This window comes from Lissotriton helveticus, chromosome 10, assembly GCF_964261635.1.
Source record: "Lissotriton helveticus chromosome 10, aLisHel1.1, whole genome shotgun sequence".
In the NCBI taxonomy this organism is placed as follows: domain Eukaryota; kingdom Metazoa; phylum Chordata; class Amphibia; order Caudata; family Salamandridae; genus Lissotriton; species Lissotriton helveticus.
The window spans coordinates 61,386,029-61,410,407 of NC_136071.1; the positions used below are offsets into that span (position 1 = coordinate 61,386,029).

General features: G+C 42.9%; 1 protein-coding gene across 1 annotated transcript in view; it reads right to left on the minus strand.

The window, feature by feature from the left end:
- Nucleotides 1-1,725: 1,725 nt before the first annotated feature.
- LOC144783899 (extracellular calcium-sensing receptor-like) overlaps nucleotides 1,726-24,379 on the minus strand; it is a 152,825-nt gene continuing 130,171 nt past the window's right edge. The window contains exon 6 of the mRNA XM_078662640.1: nucleotides 1,726-2,657. Coding sequence (XP_078518766.1) covers nucleotides 1,726-2,657 — 932 coding nt within the window. The remainder of the gene's footprint in view (nucleotides 2,658-24,379) is intronic.

Genomic DNA, 24,379 nt, shown 5'->3' on the forward strand with positions numbered 1-24,379 from the left:
CACTTTCTTGGAAATTTTGAAATGGCATAAAAGTTTGCAGCTTGCTAGACAAGCATGTCTCGGTCTCCTTCCACAAGAATTTTTAGTCTTGAACATATGGATTTATTTTTGCAGCATCTTCGCAATAGGTATCGTTTTAGGCCTCCTAATCCCTCTGGCTAAAGTACAGAGAGCTCCGCCCGCCACAATACTATAAATACAGGATGTGCCCGCCACTGTGGCGGGCACATCCTAATGGTGCTTGCGGGACCCCCGCCCTTGGGGCGGGCCGTCCCGATTTCCGATAGGATGGCAGGCGGGCAAAGCCACCCTAATGAGCCCCTTAGTGCCAAGGTCCACTAACAGGTTGGAGGCTGCGGGGAACCATCAAGACTGTCACAGACTCACAGTTCAGGGAAGGTTCAACATGATGCGAACACGCACCAGCAGTGAGCTCCTCAGCTCCTGGCTGTTGCTGAAGGCCTAGTGACACACACAGACACTGGAGCTCAAATCATGGCATCCAGTGTTGTCCACACGGCCCGGCAAATTAACTACAGTGCGGGAAGCAGACACCTCAAGTCTGTGAAGTGTGTCTCCAAAAGTCCCGATGACAAACTGCGCAAACTTGACTTCTCAGCTTCTCACTCACCCCTCCCTTTCCCAACTCATCACTGGGCAGGACCCACTCCTTGGCAGAATGTGGAGAGTGCTCTTGGTGCCATTTTTAAAGTTAAGTGCAAGTTGAATCTTCCTACAGTAATTTTTGGTATGGATGTTAAATTGATGAACTTGCTGCGGGCAACTCAAAGAGGCTTGTTATTACATCTAAGCCTTATCGCCCGAAAGGAGATAAGCAAACTTTGGAAAGATCCACGGCCCCACTCTACGATAAATGGTTGAAAGATTCATTTGGTTAGGCCCGTTTGGACCAGGGGCATTTAAATGATAATAAGTTTAACATCTGGTCACAGTTTTTATCGTGGGGTAGAGAGATGAGACTGGTTGATTGCCTCTCGGTCCTATGATTACACCAAGCTTCGCACGAAGAAGCTGGTCTGGCTAGGCCTAAACCCAATGCAGTTGCAGTAGTCTGGGGTGCCCAGTTCGGAAGGATGGCTTCTCGCTAGATTTGCAGACGCTGAATGGTGAGATGAGGACTTGAAAAAAACCCAAAACAAACATAAGAAAAACTAAATCTTGCCACAAGCTTTTTTGGAAATTAAGAGAAACTTCAAATCAGGGCTATAGGGTTAGGACAACTACCACGTAACATGGGTACGATTAGAGTGTGGTGGATGAATGGTGGTATTAGACCACAATGTGCCTGCTCACAAACAAAAGATGAAATAATCTGTAGAAGTTCAGACAGGTGGCGGCACACTGATAACAACAGGGATTTCTAAATTATAGAACAAGGCATGACGTAATTTGGTACCTTGGAAACGGTGCATATGATAAACCATGGATAAAATTGTAAAACATATATAGTGCTGTAACAGATTACTACAAATGAGTTATCTTAAACATATGGAAGTAGGTGGTCCCAAATATGGTCAGTCACCAAAGATTGTGAGTTGAAAATCAACAGAAAAGGTATTAGTGATTACTAGATATACATGATGAGTTATGATAAAAACATGGCCAACTTTATTAATCGATGAAGGTGAAGTCTTACAGTTTCAAACTAAGGACCTTTTGATTCATCATTATAATGCATTACTACTAACACATCCTCATCTTCATTCAAACAATCTTTGTTTTAGTTCTTTTAGGCTCTCCTGACTTTCTGACCACACAATCCTTGCTGTTCATCTCTGGTTTTAGAAAGATGATGTACATCTTTGGAGCAAAAATGCAGTACAGAACACCAGCACCAGAGGACAAGATGGCAAAAATCTCAGTTGCTACCAGGTATTTTCCTTTTGTGCTGAGATAGGCTGGGATAAAAGAGAGCCAGACACTGACAAACCCCAGCATGCTGAAGGTGATGAACTTGGCTTCATTGAAGGTGTCAGGCAAATTCCGGGCTAAAAAAGCAATCCCAAAACTCACACATGCCAAAAATCCCATAAAGGCCAACATGCAATAAAACATTTGTATTGAACCCTCATTGCATTCAGCTTCAATCTTCCAAGTGTCAACACTGTTGTTAAGTTCTGGGAAAGAGGGCCATGTCCATTGCCAGATAACTCCAAGGGTCAGCTCAATGAAGGTGGCAGCTAGTACAATATAGAAAGAAGTCTTGTTGCCAATCCATCTCCTCAAGGTGCTATTGGGCTTAGTGGCCCTAAAGGCAATGACCACTGTGATTGTTTTAGCCATCACACAGGAAACAGCAGTTGAGAAGGATATACCAAAAATCACCTGACGGACCATACAGGTCACTCTGCTGGGCATACCAATGAAAACCAAGGAACAGAGGAAGCACAGCATGAGGGACACAAGGAGAATATAGCTGAGATGGAGGTTGTTAGCTCGTACCACTGGAGTATGCTGATATCTTATGAATATACACAAGATAAAAGTAGCATTGAGGCAGAGAAAGATTGATATAGCAGCCAAGATTACCCCCAGGGGCTCCTTGTATGACAAAAAGTCAATCTTCTTCGGAATGCATCTGTCTTTTTCATTGCTTGACCAGTGGTCATCTGGACACATCATACATTCCAAGGAATCTAAGAATAATAGCAGATGGAATAATAAAAAAATAACTCAACAATATGTTAGATTCCACTGTTAAACAAGTAAAGACATTTGTCAATTGCTTTAATGGTACCTCTCCATGACATTTTACTGAAATGACATCTAGATGGACTATTTTTAAGTGTACTAAAAACGTACAGATTTAGGAAATCAACCCAGCCATCCATCATTATTACAGGGTGGCAGGAACCCTGTGTATCTGGTGTTTGTGCTTAATCTTTATGCTGTGCACACCATGGTTAAACTAAAACTGAGACTCCAAACAAAAGGTATGGTAATAAATGCTCCGAGAGGGATTATGTGAATTTCAGTGATATATATTTGTTGGCGTCATTTCTTTTGAATGAGGCACTTTGCTGTTTCAGTTAGTATTATGTTGCTGATTTGAAGGATTAGGCTCATTTGCCTCACTAAAGAGGTGAACTGGACCATCCTACTGGAGGTAATCAACTTAATATTCAATATATTCATGTACTGCAGTAATGCTTTTGGTTTATGTCCTGTTTTCGATCATTACTCTCATTAGCAGATTCTTTTTCAGTAGACTGGGAGATGTATCCTGTGTACATTTGAGAATTCATCAAACCTGTTGATAAGCACCAGGAACACATCAGGCCAGGATCAGTCATTGGAAACCTATCCCCGAACTCTGACAATAACATAGGGAATGCACAATGGTGTAGCAGGGCTGAAAGGCCCTGCCACCTCAAAGATGGAGATTAATCCATGTCCTTGGAAAGGTTTGTGAGAACTCCATTCCACAATTTGCCCCCCACACACACACACACAGTATGATGTCAGTAGAGCAGTTTGATTGCCAAGTGGCCCAGGAAGAGGATCAATGTTCTTCATCACCCATTCAGCACACGTAACGCCCTTGGTTATGATTTCCTTGTTTGCACAGGTACTCCCCATGCTTGGAGGTAGTAGAGGGGATGCCCCTGTCCTTGAGGAGCTACAGGCCTGAGGTAGACTGTGGCTACATGCACATCCAGAATATTTTCAAAAAAGTCAATATCTATAGCCACAGGGCCTGGAGAATCCCTGAGATCCCCCAATCACTGCCGGACGTGGATGAGAGTGAGGGTTGGTCCACAGCATTCTGCATGCATTGAGCCATGTAATAGTTTTCCTCAAGTTCTAGGTCATCATCACAATGGTAGAGCAATCACCAAGACGACGTTTGTCGATGGCTGCCACAATGTTGATGATAATTGGATTGAGTGGGACAACGGCAGGGTGGAATCTTTGGCAAAAATGGCAGACCATACACCTAGATCTAAATTAGGTCTTACACACAATTGGCATCCTCAGTCAATTGGAGGGCTTCCTCTACTTTTCCATAATAACAGCCAAAGTGTTTGCTTTCCTCAAGTCTTAAGTGCCCAGTTCACATAGTAGAAATGTACTTATTTATTAAATACTTTTAGGCATTTTCATGGCACTGTAATACCATCCTGCAGTCACTTTAGTACGGTAGCTTTACAAGAGATTCAAAGGGCATCACTCAGGGGACGTTACATTATAGCCATGGGGAGAAAGAGTTACTGGGGTCCAACCATGGTGGTTGAGCCATTCCCTTCAGCATGGGTCGAGCAGTCCAGTCGTTTTTGTGGGGGAAGGGGGGACTAGTGTAAGATGAGCACAGTCTCACAGCTCAAATACGCCATAAATGATTGCCTAATTGAGTACAAAGTACAATGCAGTGCACTGCAAATAATATACACAGACTTCTTAAGACATGCCTGCTAATGTTACTCAAGTCACCTTCTGCCCCATCCAAGATAGGCGTTGCGACTAAGTATAAGTCATAGATGTTCTATTAGGGCTTTTAGCAAAGGTTCATGTATTTCCACACCTGCTTGTTTCGTTTAGGACAAATTCCCCCAGAGGCCTATGGCCCAGTATCAATTTTATCCACACTCATTTGGATGACAGTTCGGATTCCCTTGGCACATTTTCCAGGCCCTGCAATGAGCAGGGTTCTGGAATGTGTGACTGGAGAAGGACATCCATGGCTGTCCTCTGATTTCGCAGTAAAACTTCTTCATCCAGGGGTGGGTTTTAGTTGCTTCCGGACTCAGGCAGGAGACACTTTGTACCCACTCCAGGCAGGCAAAACTTGGTACCCACTCCAGGAGCCACAACTCACTGGCAATTATGACGCCATGCTGCCCTATGGTGAGGGTCTCCTTCCTGGACCCCACCCCCCTCCTGACTTTCAGGAGGTCTTGACAGCACACACTGAACAACAGCCTTTAGTTTTCTCTGCAATCCCCTCAAGACATAAATGATTAACAGCATCAATGAGGCATCAGCCCTGTTTGAGGCTCAGCACTACCAAGGGCAACACCCCTTTTCTTTCATGGCAGTGCGACTAAGGAGTGGCAACCATTCCTCTTAGCAGCATCCCCCTCCTGGGATCATGGTGTCACACAATGCACTTTGGTTGTGGATTCTATTAGTGCAGCAGTCTTGTCCTCTGCACAGCCCCCACCTGCCATACAGGGTTACACGATTCACAAGGGCAGGCAACCTGATCAGCACACTGTTCTCGATTGACCAGAATCTCACACTCCACTCCCGGGATCTTCTTCTTGGGACCCCCACTTGACCTTGCTCCCTGCAGGCAATCTCCTCCTCACATGTCCCACTGCTCATGGGTCAGGCAAAAGCTGTCACGTCAGACAAATGTTCTTGAGTCTCTCGGGTGATGTTCCCTCTCCCAATGTAAGACTGGCAGACCCTGAATCCCCAGTCCTCCTCACAACAGGAAGACTCATCCTGAACTTCTTTATGCTGATGTGCAGCTTAAGTTTGACAAATTGGGAATCTCAAGCTCCCCTTTTTATGATCCATTTTCGGACACACTTGTGCTTATTATCTCTGTCATTGTAGTTCGTATTTTGGGGGTTGGCCGCTCTGAAGTGCCCACCCCTTTGTTGTACTCTTCCTCCAGGGAGCAGCCTATAACAGCAGGACAGTATACAAACTTGACAGCCCCAAACATAGGTAGCATGAGTGAGTAGCAGCTCATACCTGGGGATGTATGACATTACAACGCATGCTTTTACCACGCATGCCTTTACAACACGGTTTTTACAATGCAAACCTTTACAACGCATAGCGCTTTGGGGTGCTGGATAGTGAATAGTTTAATTTACTATTCCAACTCCAGTCCCCGTCTCCTCAGAGGCATACATGAATCCCAATGCGCACAAGCACCCACACCCGCTATCTGATGTACTGTACCTTCTTGAAGGCACATATGCACCCCAGCACGGACACGTAACAATGTGCGATATTTTCTTATGCACTGTACCTTTTCACAGATATGCATGTATCCCAGTGGGCACACGTAACCATGTGTGCTATTTTCTGATGCACCTTACCTTCTCACAAACACACATACATCTCAGTGCTGCACACACTTCAATACAGGCTAAGGGTTAGTTAAGCACACAGCTGAAACCTTTACCAGAGTGGGCCAGAGGCGCCATTCTAGTGACACAGGTAAAAAGACATGGTCACTATACTGATCAATAAAAACTAAATACATGGTGTACTGTCACCATTCTGCTTGCACTACTTAACTCCCGGTAAAGACAGTGACTTTACACAAGGGTAGAGCTTTGGGCATTCCCTTCCAGCATACTGAAGTCATAAAACACACACATGATCCCTGTTTGCTCTTGACCAGACAATTGTTAATGAAGGACGCAGATATCACCGTAGCCGGGGCACTCATGGCATGGGTACACATCTATCACCATGCAAGGGACTGCTCCATACCAACAAGTCTAAACAAATCCCTTTTCAAGACATACCTGCAAGGAAGTTGGTTGGTTTATCACTTGAGATAATTTCAAGTCCGTATAATCTCTGGGACAGGCTTTAGAATGCTTGTGAATTCAAAGAGCTCCATCAAGAATGAAGTGAGGTCACTTGGACGCCTGATTTTGCACTTTCTGCAATCCTTTGAAAATGTTTGTATTTCATTGCAGGCAAACTTGCAGAAAGCAAAGGTGTCATACCAGTGCTCTGCTTAGCTTCTGTGTGTGGAGGCTTTGAAAGAGCAGAGGACACGATACAGAAGATGGGCACTCTTAACTAATGCATTGATCATAAGAGTAGATTTGAGATTTTCGGAGTAATCTTATTGTATGAGAAATTTTTGAGTTCTACCCAGACATGCAAACAATTGAACTAGGTAAGATTTGGTAACAGTATCGATTTATAATCTATGATATAGGCCTTTTGATGTTGTGAGACTCTTAACATATCAAAAGGAGGAAATCATAGCCATGATTTGAAAATATAACTATTGTTTCCTCTCTGCTTGTGTCACTGGAAGCATGTCAAGATGGAATAGTTGCAGTGGCAAGGAGGACTCCTGATGCACTTTACAAGTAGATAACACTGGAGATAGAACCCACTCCTCTGGCTTGATCCAGTCAAGAATTAATGTATCCTTTTTTAAGATTGTATTGCCTACTCCTGCCTCTGCATTTTGCGTTTGGAAAAATGTAAAGTGCTCTAAGATTGTTTAAGTCACTTAGACATAAACTAGTGTGAGGTGGCTTGCTTGTGTTCAGCCATCTTGGCATGATGTTGTGCTCTAAAGTGTGTCAGAGTAGTTTCAGTTCTCTTAATTATATTGAAACCCGCTTTTTGATTTTGGAGAACCTGATTGTCTTACAAATGTTCTAACAATTCACATCTTTCAAAAATATTACTTGGATTTGGTAAAATGACAGATTTGAAACTGTAGTTCTCTAGGATTTACGTCTCTACCATTGGTTTCTTCAAAAGAGGTACAATGGTAGCATGATTTATTGGGCTTTGCACAATCCCATTTGAGATGGATGCTCTGATTTGGTTTGTGATGTCAGAAACGCCTCAGGTGACAGATTAGATGGTATATTTTGATTTTGAGACATTTAACCAGCACCAGTTCACTCACAACTCTAGTGTTTGCCCTCAGGGGATTGCCTATTGTTTTTTATTTACAATGGGAGTACCCTCATTACTCCCCTCTGGTCCCAATCCTACCCACAGGCAATTTGACACATCCAGTTGCACCACTGTTTAATTGGGCACTGGAGTCAGGGGCGTAGCTTGGTCAATAACATTGGGGGGGTGTGAGCTTCATATTTCCCAACAATCATGCTGGTTACAATACATTATATGAGAAGCAGGACAGGAGGGGGCTTAAGGAGCAGTAGGAAGGGAGAAGAGTGTGGATTGTGAGGTGTACTGAAAATTGAATATTCTGTAAAATAATTGTTTTAGACCTTTAAAACAGAGATGAAAATGTGTGTGTGTTTTTTTCTGCATGTGTATGTAAAAATCCCAAGTGAAAGACGACAAACACCTCACCACACCCGACTTAAAGCACCCATACCAGTTGGACGCCGAGACAAGATGGCGGATCCAGCGTGAGCTCCGCTCTTCCGCGGAACTCAAAAGCATTTCTTGAACCTCCTGTCTGCCGATTTTTCCTCTAAAGTGCCGGGCATTGCTGTCGGATCATGCGGTGAGTCTACAGACCGCTTTTGGACTCTCTTCCTGCTTTCTCGATCAAGATAAGGACAGACGCATTTTCTTTCTTCCTGTATCGTGGGCGGCCGCCATTTTAGGTTTCCGCTCCCGTGTTTTCCCCTCAACTTGTGTACCTCTTGTTCTTATTGATAGAAAGACACCAATGTTGGATTATGCGGTGAGCTCATCGACCGCTTTTGCACTGTCCTCATACCCTCACCTCTTTGATAAGGAAATCGGCAATTTTATGACGCGGGCGGCTGCCATTTTTGGTTGTCGCACCCGCGTTTCTCCCTCAACATCGTCGTTTTTCTTCTGCTATTTTAATATCAACTGGCATTTCCTGGCAGATATCATGGTTTTCTGCATTAATATCGCCAGAATGATTTCTGTAGGCAATATTTCCTCTGCCTTATAACTTTTTCCAGCGTGTGCATCTGCTTGCTGTGACAGGAAAATATACTTTGACTGAAAGGCATACCTCATTCCATGGATTACTATATATACCTTACTGACCATGATTTTTGATGTGTGTCAACATTTACCTTTCCTCATCGTATCTTGGTGTTTGGTACTACTCTGCTTATTGGAGATGTGGGCGGCCGCCATTTCTGGTCGCTGAGCTCATGTTTCTCCTTTATTTTTTCTACTGAACACAGATGTTATATCATTGCCACAATGTTCTCATTCATACTACACACAGTTTTTCATGAGTCAGCTTTATGTTTTCAATACCTTCATGCCTGAGGATCTGCCATTCATGCGCTTCACTCTTCTCATATCCCTACTGTCACTGAGGAATTACGCTTGTGCATTTTGAGGTGTCCTCTATTAATATCTTACCTTTTCTCTGTATTAATATCGGATCCTTTATTGACTATTCTAAGTAACTTTTTAGTACCTCCTCTTCAAGTTACAATGGCCAAGATTCCCACTCTGCTAGATCGTCTGTAACGGGTACAAAACCTAAAAGACATAAAAATGATCCACCATCTCCTATTCACTCCTCTCAGAATCCGGTTTTAGACTCTATCTTGGATGAAGTTCGAGGTCTTCAACCATTTATGTCTACAACTAATGAGAAGCTACGGCAAATCGAGGAGATGTGGATTGTTATGGAGGGCAAGGTGTTAGAATTGGAACAACATGTCAGCGACATACAGGATGTAACCACAAAGATTCCAATACTAGAACAAGAAATTCATACGCTGAAAATCCACACAGAGGATATTGAAAACCGGAATCATAGAATCAACCTACGCCTGTGTGGCCTTCCGGAAAATGTTGAAGGGCCTAATATGGTACTGTTTCTTCAGAAATTCCTTCTAGAGCTTCTACACCTCCCATCTCCACCTACTCCCCTCAACATACAAAGAGACCATCTTTTAGGTCGCCCAACCTCTAATGCTACAAAACCTCGTGGCATTATTATGCATTTTTTGGAATTTACTGAATTAATGACAGTCTTAAAAGCTGCAAAACTTAAACGTCGTCTTATTTGGTCTGGCCACAATATCTTCATTTCACAGGATGTTTCTACTGCAACTAATGCACGTCGTAAAGAATTCCTCGCCCTTCGTCCTCAGATGCGTCATTTGAATATTCAATATGGAATTCTTCATCCTTGTCTCTGCAAGATTACTCATGATGGTTGTTCACGCTCCTTTGATGATCTGGAAAAACTCAAGCTTTTTTTCCACAGTTTCTCTTCTAATTGAATGGTCACTAATACTTGACTTTTCTAGCTATCCAAGATTGCCTCTTTGGTCTCATTTGGTTTGGTCTCATTTGCTCTGTTTTATTCACTTTGTTCTGCCATGAATTGCTCTCTTCTTTCTCTCTGTTCCTCACTCGTTTGAGGTTCTTTTCCTACTATCTTCTTTATTCTTATTGCTGAGGTCCGTTTTGTCTTGCGTCACTATGCTCCCTCCTCATTTTCTTCCTCTCTTCCTACAGATCTGTTTTTTCTACCTTGATCTGTTTGTTTTTCTTCACTTTCTATTTCTTCGCTGTTTTTCCCTATGCTGCTTTTTTCTTTTTTTCTTTTATTCCCTCTTTCTTTCTCTCTCTCGTTTCCCTTCTTTTCATCTCCTGCTTTTTTCTTCAACCTGTTATTTGGTCACTAGTGTCCTTTGTCATTTATTCACTGTTAAGCTATCACGGTAATGTGGGTCTCTTTGTAGTTTTTTCGTCATGTGATTTTTTCCTGTGGTGTGTTTTCTCTTGTAGATATACCCTTGAAGTGTGTTTGCTCCACATGTGCTGTACCCTCCCTCCCCTCATTATGTGTAACTTTGTCACGTGGAACGTTCGTGGTCTTGGGAGCCTAGTCAAAAGACAAAAGTTATTGTCTCATCTATCAAAACTTAATTCTCAGATTTATTTTCTTCAGGAAACTCATTGTAATGATGTAGAGTCACTTAAGTTGAAAAGACAGTGGGTGGGTCAAGTTGTTTTTTCTCCTGCATCTAATAAAAAGGGGGGCGTAGCTATTTTGTTTCATAAATCATCATCAGTACAAATTTTATCTACACAAAATGATGATGATGGACGATGGGTAATGGCAAAGATTGTGTTACAAAAGAAAACTTTAGTCCTCTTAAATATTCATGGTCCTGTGAAGCCAGATCCTACATTTTAGAATGACATTAAAATTCTACTTTCCTCCATTGACTGCCCTAATATTATTGTTGCTGGCGACTTTAACCAATGGTTAGACCCTTTTTCCGATAGATTGTCCAATTGTAAATTTCAACCTGATAAATCTTATAAAGCTTTTCAATCGGCCATTGCCTCTTGTTCATGATATGATGTTTGGAAGACTTCTAGTCCTGATTTGCTTGAATTTACCTTTTTTTCAATGTCCATCACACCCGTTCTAGGATTGATTATATTTTAGTCAGTAAATCTTTACTTCCCTCGCTCCAAAAATCTGAAATTGGCTCTATTTTTATATCGGATCATGCCCCTGTTTATGCTGTTTTAGACCTCTCCCTCACCTCCTCCCAATTTAGTAGATGGAAACGTAATACTTTTTTGTTATCATACACAATTTTTATCAAAGAAGCTACCACTTTTATTAATGAATTTTTTTATATCCTTAACCAATCGGATACTTCTATTCCTAATAACTGGGATGCTTTTAAGGCTGCTTCACTATTTCTTATGTGTCAAAAAAAAGGAAAGCCGCCAGGATAAAGTATGCAGATCAACTACAAAAACTTAAAGGTTTAGAACATACATATTTTACCTCTCGCTCTCCTACTGCCCTTCATGATTTGATTTCAGCAAAAACTGAACTTAACAATTTAGCAACGATTGACGCTTGCAATATTTTACCTAAAATTAAATCTAAATATCATGGAGGTCAGAATAAAGCGGGTAAGATATTAGCTAATTATTTAAAAATCAAATCCGAGCATAAGAATATTGGCCCTATCCTTAATGAATCTACTAAAACACTAGTCTCATCAGATGAGGACATTGCTGAGGTCTTTCGAGAATATTATAAATCACTTTACTCTGACGACACATTCCCCACTAACCAAAACTTAAACACCTTCTTTTCAGGCCTTCCTTCACCACCATCTCTCCCTGATGAATTTATCGCATTGGAGAAAGACATCACTCTTCAAGAAGTCTCCAATGCTATCAAGTCTCTAAAAAAGTCAAAAGCCCTAGGACCCGATGGTTTATCTGTCGAGTTTTATAACACCTTTGCTTCCATTTTTGTCCCCAAGCTCCTTCAACTTTTTAACTCCTTTATTTCTGTTGCCAAAGCATCTGGTTCCTTTATGGATGCCTTAATTGTTATAATACCTAAACCCGATAAAGACCACTCTTATTGTAAGAATTACCGTCCCATATCGTTAATTAATTATGATTGTAAAATCTTTGCCAAAATCCTTGCATCCTGACTTGACACTATCATTCCTCTTCTAATCAAAACTGATCAAGTTGGTTTCGTAAAAGGTAGATTGGCATCTGACAATGCTCGGATGTTTGCTAATATCATTTCATATGGCAAAAAATATATGTCTCCCCTTGCAGCCTTGTCTTTAGATGCGGAAAAGGCATTTGACCGTATTAATTGGCAATTTATGTTTCGCACTCTCCAATGGTTTGGTTTTGGGCCCTCTTTTATTTCTTATATTAAACTTTTATACTCTTGCCCTCGAGCCAGTATTTTTGTTAATAATCATTTCTCCAAATGTTTCTCTTTGTCCAGAGGCACAAGGCAGGGTTGTCCTCGTTCTCCTTTATTATTTATCCTATGCTTTGAACCATTCCTAGAGCGTATCCGTATTGATTCCCAAATCGCTGTCTTCAACCATAACTCTGTAGAAACTAAAATATCTGCCTATGCAGATGATATATTGATTTATATTCAAAATTATCAAAAAAGGGAGTGAAGAGGTGGTGCAACAAGGCACCGCGGTGGGCTAATCCTCCTCTTATGAACGCTTAAATAATCAACAGAGACCACCTGAAACAGATATACAATACATATTCCGATGGTGTTGGAATACACTCAGTGTGTTAAAATACCCCTCACACACCAAAAGGGCCCTTGGTGTCATGCTTCATCATCGGGGTCTTCCCGCCCCCGCTGCGGGACGGGGCAGTGCTGCGACAAGCGGCTACGCCGGAGCACCTTTTAATTGTGAGTACTATGTGAGTGAAGATGGAGTGAGTGTCAGTGAGGTCAGGAGTGATAAACAGTGAAATTAAAAGATACCTGGCCTGGTGTTTAGAAAAAATTATTTAATAGGCACTGGCTGGTATCGTTAAAAGGGGTGAGGCGGAGGGCAAGAACGGGTTACTAGTCTTGCTCTCCTGTGTGGGTCAACATGTTTCGGGGCGACATGCCCCTTCGTCAGGACCGGGTTGTATAGATCCCCCTGTCACTCACTAATGCGCTCCCACAGATAGAGAGTGTTGTGTTTGATCAATGTGTATAAATAATTTAAATACACGTGAAAAAAGCTCGGTCAGTAATACTGATGATGTAAGCTTATTGAATGAGGAGACAATGCCCCATGAGCCAAGCTGGGCGAAGGGTATAGAGGGTCCAATCAACCCCCACACCTCAGTGCTTCCTCCTTCGTCACGGAAGCCACTGACGAAGGAGGAAGCACTGAGGTGTGGGGGTTGATTGGACCCTCTATACCCTTCGCCCAGCTTGGCTCATGGGGCATTGTCTCCTCATTCAATAAGCTTACATCATCAGTATTACTGACCGAGCTTTTTTCACGTGTATTTAAATTATTTATACACATTGATCAAACACAACACTCTCTATCTGTGGGAGCGCATTAGTGAGTGACAGGGGGATCTATACAACCCGGTCCTGACGAAGGGGCATGTCGCCCCGAAACATGTTGACCCACACAGGAGAGCAAGACTAGTAACCCGTTCTTGCCCTCCGCCTCACCCCTTTTAACGATACCAGCCAGTGCCTATTAAATAATTTTTTCTAAACACCAGGCCAGGTATCTTTTAATTTCACTGTTTATCACTCCTGACCTCACTGACACTCACTCCATCTTCACTCACATAGTACTCACAATTAAAAGGTGCTCCGGCGTAGCCGCTTGTCGCAGCACTGCCCCGTCCCGCAGCGGGGGCGGGAAGACCCCGATGATGAAGCATGACACCAAGGGCCCTTTTGGTGTGTGAGGGGTATTTTAACACACTGAGTGTATTCCAACACCATCGGAATATGTATTGTATATCTGTTTCAGGTGGTCTCTGTTGATTATATTGATTTATATGTCTAATCCTGTTGAATCTCTCCCTCATTTTATGACTGAAGTTCGATTATACTCCAATATTTCTGGTTACAAACTCAACCTCTCTAAGACAGAAGTCTTGCCTTTAAACTCTATATGCTACCAATTTATGTTTAGTGACACTAATTTTACTTGGTGTCCTTCAAAAATTAAATACCTTGGCATTTGGTTCTCATCATCTCTAAATGATACAATTAAATTCACGTTTACTGCATTAATAAATAAAATCCAATCACTCCTCCTTACTTGGTCCCCCCTGTATCTTTCCTGGTGGGGAAGGTTAGACACGATTAAAATCATGATTGTACCACATGTTTCATATACATTGTCAATGCTTCCTATCAGAATTCCTAATGTATATTTTTCTCGAATCAACTCTACATGCACCAAATTTTTGTGGAACAATAAACACCCACGTATTGCCTTAAATACACTCATTCGTCCTAAGAATGAAGGTGGTGTGTGTTTCCCAAATTTTTAAGCTTATCATTCAGCTTTATTGATCAAACAGTCTTTTGCATTAACTTATGATTTTGTGGAAATTCCTGTCCCCAGATGGATCCTTTTTGAACGCTCCTTATTAAAAGACTTTTCTTTTCAACATGTAATCTTTATGTCTAATTGCACCTTTTTGTCCACTAATCCTGTTTTGAAATACTCCCAAACCTTATTATATAACTGTGACGGGGCGGCGGGTCACCCCTGTGAGGAGAAGGATGAGGAGCCCGTTTCCCGTGACTGGTGGTCAGCTGTTCCTCTTTCGCCCTTTTCTCTTCCCCTCCAGCAACCTGCATCCCCTCCTGCGGAGGAGTGGTCAAACCCTGACTCAGTGTACCCTTGGGGATGCGAGGTAGAAACTGGACAGTACGCCTTTAAGCCTGAATACCTCGATGACGAGTCTCCGCCCATCTTGAACGTCGTCGCGTCAAAAGAAGGAGGAACCGGGAAGACGCCGGAAGACCTTACCCCGGAGGACGAGAGCGGTGTGGAGTGGAGACCGAGTACGGAGCAGATCTCGACCAGCCCAGCTGATACCAGCAAGCCAGGAGGCCAACGTTTCTGTGAAGTGCCCCGCCACGCTCCCGCGGGAGAAGCGTGGCTTACAAAGGTACGGGGCAAAGTCGCGGGGTGGGCGGGTTGGAGTGGTTAGACCACTGTGTAAATACCGCCTAGTCGACCCCCTGTACCCCTACCTCACGAGCACCACTGTCACTGCCGGTCTTTGTATATACACTGGGCACAAGGTTTCCCTCACTCCCGGTCCCTAAGCTGAGTGCTCTGGACGCTCCCCTGAACCCTCTGTTTTTGTTCATTTCCTTTTGGGTGGCGCTATCCCGGACTTCGCCTGGAGGTCGTTTGTGACGTCATCACTCTGGCTGCAACAACCCCTGGTCAACGCCGCAACACCCTGGAACTACTGATCTTCCCTAGAGGCGTCAGAACGGAGCCTGACGAGATCGCACGCATAAGACTGTCCAATCGAAGAAAAAAAGCTTACTTAAAAATAAAACCCTCTCTTAAAGCTCTATTCCAGACTACTGACTCCGTTCCTTCCCCTGTGGTCCCTACTCCGGTACAATAACATATTTTCTAAGGATTTTACTCCAGTTCAGTGTTTTTTATCCTCCACTGTATGGTTTAATAAGTTACTTAAATATAAAGGCAAATCATTTTATCACAAATACTGGAAGGAAAAGGGTATCATTTTTGTTCATCAGTTACTTCACAATTACTCTATTGTTCCCTTTCATGCCTTACATTCTCATTACCAATTACCAGACTCTTTTATCACTGAATACAATATTATAGTTAATGCCATACAATCTCATCTAACTACTTTTCCCCTTCCACCTCACACACCATCTACATCTCCTTCCACTCTTCTATATCCCTTATTTTCGACCCAGAGACCAAAAGCCGCTCTTGTATATAAGTTATTGTTATCGAATGTTATTGAAAGATCTAAGTCCCATATTGAGCTTGCATGGGAAACTGATTTGTCCGTTTCTTTTCCTATAACAACCTGGGATAATATATGGTCCAAGCTCTTCAAAACTTCTGCTGCTGCCCGTATAACCCAATCTTTATATTTTATTTACCACAGAGCTATTGTTACTCCTGTTAGTATTTGTAAATTTTCAACAACCTCTTCTCCATTATGCTGGTCATGTTCCACTGAAACGGGCACGTTAACGCATCAACTTTATGAATGTTCTAACGTTTTATCTTTTTGGAATTCTGTGTGGAATATTTGCATGTCAGTTTTTAAATTCAATTCTATTTTAACAGTACAAAATGTTTTTCTAGGTTCCTTATCCCCTACTGTAGATGTTTTATCTTCTGTTTCTAAATTATTTGATCTTTTTATAGCATTAGCTTTTAAAGCTATCCTATCATCTTGGAAAGACAATTCTAAGATTTCTCTACTAACTTGTTGGAATTTTATTTGCGATGAACACAGGATTGCTACTGTTTCCTCCTCTTCTATTTCTCAAAAAGTTTAATCAGATCTTCTTTGGCTTCCTTTCACTACATATCTCTCTTCTCACCCTTCTATACATTAACTATTTTTCTTCGTTTTCTTTATAATAATTTTACCACACTATTTTGGTTCTTCCTCTCCTTTCTTTCTCTCTGTCTCTCTTTTCCTTTTCTTCTTTCTCTCTTTCTTTCTTACTCTCCTTTTCTTCCTCTCTCTCTTTACTTATAATATTTCTATTTTATCATTTGTTTACTGCCTGATTGTATTATTATAAATATATTATTCATGTTCTATTATGGCTTTTTCCCTTCCTCATTTTATTGTTCCCTTTTTCTCTTCATCGTATGTATCTGAAAAACGTAATAAAGATTTCTCAAACAAAAAAAAGCACCCATACCCAACTATTTACTACATAATACATTTATTAGGGAAGTGTAACACTCCAAATATCTCCCCTAATGCTACACCCTGACTGCAGTGCAGTGCAGGAGGCAAGATATATGTTGCCACAAAGTCCACATACCTTTAATTTTCTGCAGCAGCCTCATAGCTGTAGCATCTACCCTAGGCTGGGTACCTGGCAATGACTACATGACATATGGAGCTTAGTATTACATGTCTTTATTCTTCTGCATTAACTGAGAACTGAACATCCTTAATCAAACTTTCATAGTGCACCGCTCTAAAACTGATGTCACAACTCTATGGAATCTGGTAGGAACCAAAAGGGTTCCGTCATAAAGCTTGCAAGACACTACATCTGCTCCTCTGATAAATAAAAATGTAACATTTTTCTTTACTGATCAATATATATATATATAAATATATATATATATATATATATATATATATATATTCGCTGGAGAAAACATAGATTTCAGACACGTTATAGTTAGACATTAGCATTTAAAAAACCTTAGAAATTCACAGAAAAAACCATAGGTTTCAGGGGCGTTATAGTTAGTTGGACATTTCACTTGTTCAAAACCATAGAAATTACCCCGTTATAGTTAGTTCAGCTAACTATTAATCGTGCCCCCACAATGCACTGCTGATGACGTCACATATTACATCACTCATGACATGGTCAGTGACATCACTGATGACATCGCTGATGACATCTCAAATGACATCACTGATGACATCATCCAGTGGCTGTGTGTTTCTGTAAAGTTTAAATATGTTTAAAATATATAGGAAAAGGCGTATTGAAGAACGAGTGGTTATATAAGTGTCTGAATGGATGATTTAGTAGGTGCCTGACTGACTCTATAAGTGAGTGATTAAACGTATCTTACTAAATGTATGGGTTGGTGACTAAACTGTGTGAATGTCTGTATCCGTCTGTCTGTTGGTGTGTAAGTGACTACATGGGTTTCTGAATAGCTTCATGAGTGTCTATATGGTTTATTGATTGGTTGTCTGAGTATCTGTATGTGTGCCTGAGTGTTAATGTGGGTGGGGTGTGTGTGACTCTGTGCATAGATGTGTGAGTGGGTGATTCACTGGGTGCATGGTTTCAAGAGTGCATCTGTGATGGCCTGTATTGGTGGGTGAGTGTGTGTATGGGAGTGTTAGTGAGTGAATGTATAACTCAGTGGTACATGTGTAAGTAACTACATATGTGAAAGGCAGCATATATGTGTGTTGGTGTCTATAAATGGCTATAAGTGAGAGTGGGTGCATGTGTGAGTGGCTGTATGAATGAGTGTGTGCTTGTATCAGTGATTGTATAAGAGCGTAAGACTGTGCTAGTATTTGTATGAGTGATTGAGCTGGTGTGTGTATAACTGTATAGGTGAGTACATGGCAGTGTGATTAATTATTTGCATGACTGACTCGGTGTGTGAGTACTTCTATGGATGAGTGGTGGTGTGTGAGTGTCTATATAGGTGTAGGAGTGCATATGATAGTCCTGTACTGAGTGACCATAAGTATGAGTCACTGTACGTGTGAGTGAGTGGATGTGTGTGTAAACCTAAGAATCAGTGAGTGTGTATGTAGTTATTGCTGTTGAAGTGTCTATGGTTTTGAGAAAGGCAGTCTGTGGGTGTATCAAACGTTATATTAGGGTGTGAGAGATGCATCAAATTATCACAAGGATCAGTGATGTCATTTGAGATGTCATCAGTGATGTCATCAGTGATGTCACTGACCATGTCATGTAATATGTGACGTCATCAGCAGTGCATTGCGGGGGCGCGAGTTATAGTTATCTGAACTAACCATAACGGGGGAATTTCTATGGTTTTGTATGAGTGAAATGTCCAACTAACTATAACACCCCTGACACCTATGGTTTTTTCACTGAATTTCTAAGGTTTTTTAAATGCTAATTTCTAACTATAACCTGACTGAAACCTATGTTTTTTCCAGTGAATTTCAAAGGTTTTTCAAATGCTAGGTTCAAACTATGCCTACAGAGGTAGGACATGTGAAGAAAGAAGAAAAAACGCACAGAAAGAAGCTAAAGAAATGCAGAAAGAAGCAACAGAAGTCCACAAAGACAAAGAAAAATGCAGGAAGAATCAAGACATGTGCAGAAAGAACCAACAGAGGAGCAGAATTAGGCCTTGTTGCAAAATCATCCTGTGCCCACAACTTTTTCAGATGGGTACTGGTGGTAACTGACTCTGAGTAACCAGGCCTAGAGACAGTGCTATGCTAAAAGACACTTAGAATACAGTGAAAACACCTACACACACTAGGGAACACTATGTGTTGGGGTACCCTTTGATTAGCATGACCTCCTTTGTAAGACCCTAGTACATAATTGGGCAGGGAGATTAAAACTACCTCTTAATACGCACTATGGGGCGCGTTTGCATAATGGTGAAGGGAGGGGGGGAGGCTGAGGTGACATGTGTGCAAACACGCCTTGTGGCCGTTTTAAGTTGGGAGATTTAGGGCCAGATGTAGGTAATTCTATTTTACCGACTCATAAATACCGAATTTTACCGATTCGGTATTTATGAATCGGTAAAATAGAAGGTGGGAGATGTAGGTAAAATCGGTATTTGAAATACCGATTCTGTAAAAATCGGTATTTACCGATTCTGTAATTACATAATTGGTATTCCCCATTGATTCCTATGGGCTTTGAAGCCCATAGGAATCAATGGGAAATACCGATTCTGTAATTACAGAATCGGTAAATACCGAATCCTGCAAGGGTGCAGGGGGTGTCACTTTGACACCCTCTAGTACCCCAAATACAGGCATGTGTGCCATGTGGCACACAGACATGCCCTAAGGGCACGTCTGTCTGTCACATGGCATAGGTGTGCATGCACACATGTGCATGCACACCTGGATTCGGTATTTTACCACCCAATTGGATTGGGTGGTAAAATACCGAATCTGTAAGGCCTTTGGGACTCAGAAGAGTCCCACCTACATCTGGCAGTTACAGAATCGGTAAAAATACCGATTCTGTATTTTACAGAATCGGTAAATTTACCGATTCGGTAAATTTACCGAATCGGTAAAATTGGCCCCCTACATCACAAATACCCATTTACCGGTCGGTAACGGCTGAAATCGGCCGTTACCGGTCGGTAAATGGCCTCCTACATCTGGCCCTAAGTCCCCTTGAATACTAACAGTCCCTGGGGTCCAACTAGCCAACCTGGTACCTCCAGTAAGCGCCACAGAGCTGCGTTGCAGAGAGGTATAAAAAGAGGTGTGGCCTGGCCCTCCTCTATGCAATGCAGTGCAGTGGTGCTTACTGGAGGTACTTGGTGGCAAAATAGATTTTGCAGGAGAATTTTGGGGATACCTATCTCCTCCTCCTCCTTTGTCTGTCATAATGAGCTAAAATTGCTCTACATAGAAGATTACATCAGGTCCCGCCCTGTCCTATTTTGGTTAAAAGTTTGGCAAAATCTGGCAGCTACGTTAACCAGAGAAATTATAGCTGATTGTCTAAAATGTGACAAGGGTGGAGACATACCATGGCTGGCGGAAGAAAGGGCAAGTTTAAATAGAGTAAATCTTGGCCATGTTTTTCAAAACCCAGACCAGTTAGAGGGTATTAACGAAAAGACTGTTCGAGAAGCCATATATAAATATTATGGGGACGTAAGAAATGAACAAGAGCTCTTGAAACCATCCGTCGCTTGTTATATATCTATGGTAGACAACGGTGGTCCTCCCTCTCATCTCGCAGCCAGCTATCTTTTAAAGGAAATTAACTGCTGGGATCGAAGCTTGCTCTTTCGTCTTAGAGCTGGCACATTAAAATATTTGTTGTGCTTCCCCTTAGGCTTCCAAACCAATATTGAGCAACTGCCTTGCCCTTGCGGTAATTTAGGTAAGCAATCCATGCTACATTTTGTATTCTTTTGTAACTTTTATCAAAAGTATAGTAAACAATTCTTGATTCCTTTCTTTAGGGCTAGTGGAATCACAAACTTTATGGTTGCTTGTAGGATTATCATTCAGCTTAACGGGGAAAATGTAACCATCCAAGTTTGTATCTTGAAAATGGCTATCCGTTCGTGTGCCTCTATGAGTTCCTCATAAGTAGACCTAATTGTATCACATGAACTTCTTGTTTTTATGCTGATAGAGAACATGCATTTGGTTTTTGGCTAATGTTTAAATTGTGTGGCCTTTTAACTATGGGTCAACAGCCTATCTCCTCCTGCTGCTATTCCTGTAAATCTATTTTCACTTTGCACTTTATTATATGATGCTGCTATATAACCTGATATACGTTTTTGTGATAATTATAAACATATGATGATTCTTAGCACTGTTTTTTATACTGTAAAAGTCCCTTGTGTATGTTTTAACCCAGATGATGATTTTATATGTAATGTTTTAAGCTCTTAACTCTGTGATATATTGCTTTGTGCTTTTATGGATACTCTATATCATTGAATTAAATATATGTATGCCATGAAAACTCCCAACAGCCACCTCCAATCCCACAAGATCGGCGAAGCAGGAGACGGACCACAATCTTTTTACAGTTCTTTTTACTGCAGAAAGGTCAGGTGGAAAAACCAGCGACCATATATATATATATATATATATATATATATATATATATATATAATAGGTAGTTGTAGTTAGGACCTTGTATTCAAAAAGTGGGTTTTTTTGCCAATATCTTTGGTGCCGGTTGAGGAATCTTTGTGAAATTTTCAAAGCTAATGTGTGCTCCGGTCATCTCCTGTCTTGAAAGTTTCGGGGTGATTGGTCAAGCAGTGGCTGAGAAAAAAAGGATGTCCCAAAACGCATTTTCTCCATGTTAATTTCCATAGGAAACTTTAGACAAAGCTAGAGCCAGACCTGCTGAACGGAATTACACCAAATTTGGCAAAAAGGTAGGTATTGGTCTAGAAACCGTGCTTTTTAAAAAATGGTGTAAATCCGTTCAGTAGTTGCTGAGAAAATAAAAAAATGAAAATATTGATATCTGAGCACCGAGGACTAGCTTCCCTCTGGGCACGAGCTTCACTCTGATTGGCTGCAAATATTCTAAACCTGAATGCGTTGGCAACCATCTTGTGTCTTGGTAATCAAAAAATGAAAATATTGATATCTGAGCACCGAGGACTAGCTTCCCTCTGGGCACGAGCTTCACTCTGATTGGCTGCAAATATTCTAAACCTGAATGCGTTGGCAACCATCTTGTGTCTTGGTAACCGAGTAACAAGAAAAAGGTCAAACAAAGGTAAAAAACAAGAAAAGGGGGCAGGGTAGAAACGCCCTGACTCTCTCGGCCTGCTCAGGGCCCAAAAAGGCATTAAAAATAAAATGGCCGAATTTACGCTGGGTGCCCGAATCCGGCCGAGAAAATGTAAAGAAAACTAAGCGCGGGCTTCCGTGCTTTGTTGTACTTAAGCCCCTGGGTAGGACAGATCCTGGGGGTAATTTAAAATGATGTTGTGGGGGTCTGTGAGGGCACCCACAGCCCCAGGGACCGCCACCTCCCCGGGGTTTTCCTCATAACATGCAGGGTGCATGTACCCCCCCACTTCCCCTGGGACCACCACTTCCCTGGGGTTTTGTTTTAATACGGTTGGGGTGCCTCCCGGGGCTTTCCTCATAATGTGCGGGGCATGAGGCCCCCACAGCCCCGGGGACTGCCACCTTCCTGGGGCTTTTTTCCCCAAAAAGCTTGAGGGGGCTCCTACCACCGTGCAGCCCCGGTGACCACCACCTCCCCAGAGCTATTTTTTATTAGGTGCGGGGGGCCTTGCATGCCCCCTACAGCCCCGGGTACTGCCACCTCCCCAGGGCTTCATTTAATTTTAGAAAAGTGTGGGGAGGGGCTTCGGCCCCTCCCCATACTGCCCCAGGGAACACCACCTCCCCGGGGCACATATTATGTTAATGTGGGGATCCAGTATGGACCCCTGGTCCTGGGGACCACCATCTCCCCGATGCTTTGTTAAATGTTGGGAGGGGGCCGCGCCACTCACATCCTGGAGCACTTAATGGCCCTGGGAACCGACACCCCCCAGGGCTGGCTCCTGAAATGTCCCGGGATGCCCACCCATGGAACATTGCAGTTTGCTATGGCAGGGCTGGAGTACGGCTCCCACCCTGCGTAGCAAACTCTGCTTTGCTTTTTGGGGGCGAGAGCAGGAAATATGCTGTTGCTTCCAATAAGCAGAGCAGAATTGCTTTTGGGCAAGGGGAGCTTCATGTTAGCATCTCCCCTTGCCCAAAAGCAATGCCGGCTCCCGCAGGAGGCGAGGAGCCTGCTGGGACCATGGGCGCATTGGGGCTCCCTGCGTGTACCCAACATGAGGCCAGGCCCTGGGGGGTGGGGTTCCCGCGGCCAGAAGTGGCCTCTGGAGTGGGGCCACGCAGCCCCCTCCCAAAACTGAATAAAAATTAGTAAAGGCAGGACAGGCCCCGGGATGGAGTCTCCGGAGTCAGAAGTGGCCCAGGGAAGGGGGCCACGTGGCCTCCTCCTATAAAATATAAAAAGAAAAAAGGCAGTGCCCCTCCCTGCTAGACTCTGCAAACGCACCCCCTGGTGCATTCTAAGTTGCGGGATTAAGTCCCCTTCATTCCTTAGGGACCCTGGGGGCCAAATAGTGCACAAGGTACCTCCAGTAAGCCCCACACAGTTGGATTGCTGAGAGGTTGTCCGAGGCTATGCCCCTTTTTACACCACTCTGCAAACGCGCATCTTGGCGTATGGCTGGTGGGGCAATGAGGTCCTCTTGTGTTGTGAGGACCTCTGGACATACGTGGACTTCATCCTAGAGCAGCAGTGCACCAGGAGGCGAGTTTGTGGAGTGCTGTAAAAAGGGGGCATGGCTTCGGACCACTCTCAGCAATCCAGCTGCATGGGGCTTACTGGAGGTAATAGGAGGGCTAGTTGTCCCCCAGGGACCCACAGGAATGAAGGGGACTTAATACCCCAACTTAGAACGCACCAGGAAGTGCGTTTGCAAAGTGGTGGGGAAAGAGGGCATGTCATTTGTTCACCTCTCAGCAATCCCACTGTGTTTGGCTTACTGGAGGTAAGAGGTAGGCTAGTTGGCCCCCAAAGAACCCACAGCAGTGAAGGGTACTTCAATCCCTATCCAAGAGGATGCAAGGGAGCGTGTTTGCAGAGTGGTGGGCATAGGGTGCATGGCCTGCTATGAGAACTTAGCAATCCTGCTGTGTGGGACTTACTGGAGGTAATAGTAGGGGTAGTTGGCCCCTAAGGATGTCCTCAGGGGCCAACTACCCCTCTTGTTACCTCCAGTAAGTCCCACACAGTGAGATTGCTAAGACATCTTCGGAGGCCATGCCCTGCTTTCTCCACCACTCTGCAAACGCACCTCCTGACAGACTACGGGATGGGGGATTAAGTCCAATGTACTCCTGAGGGACTCTGGGGGGAAAGAAGCCCTCCTGGTACCTT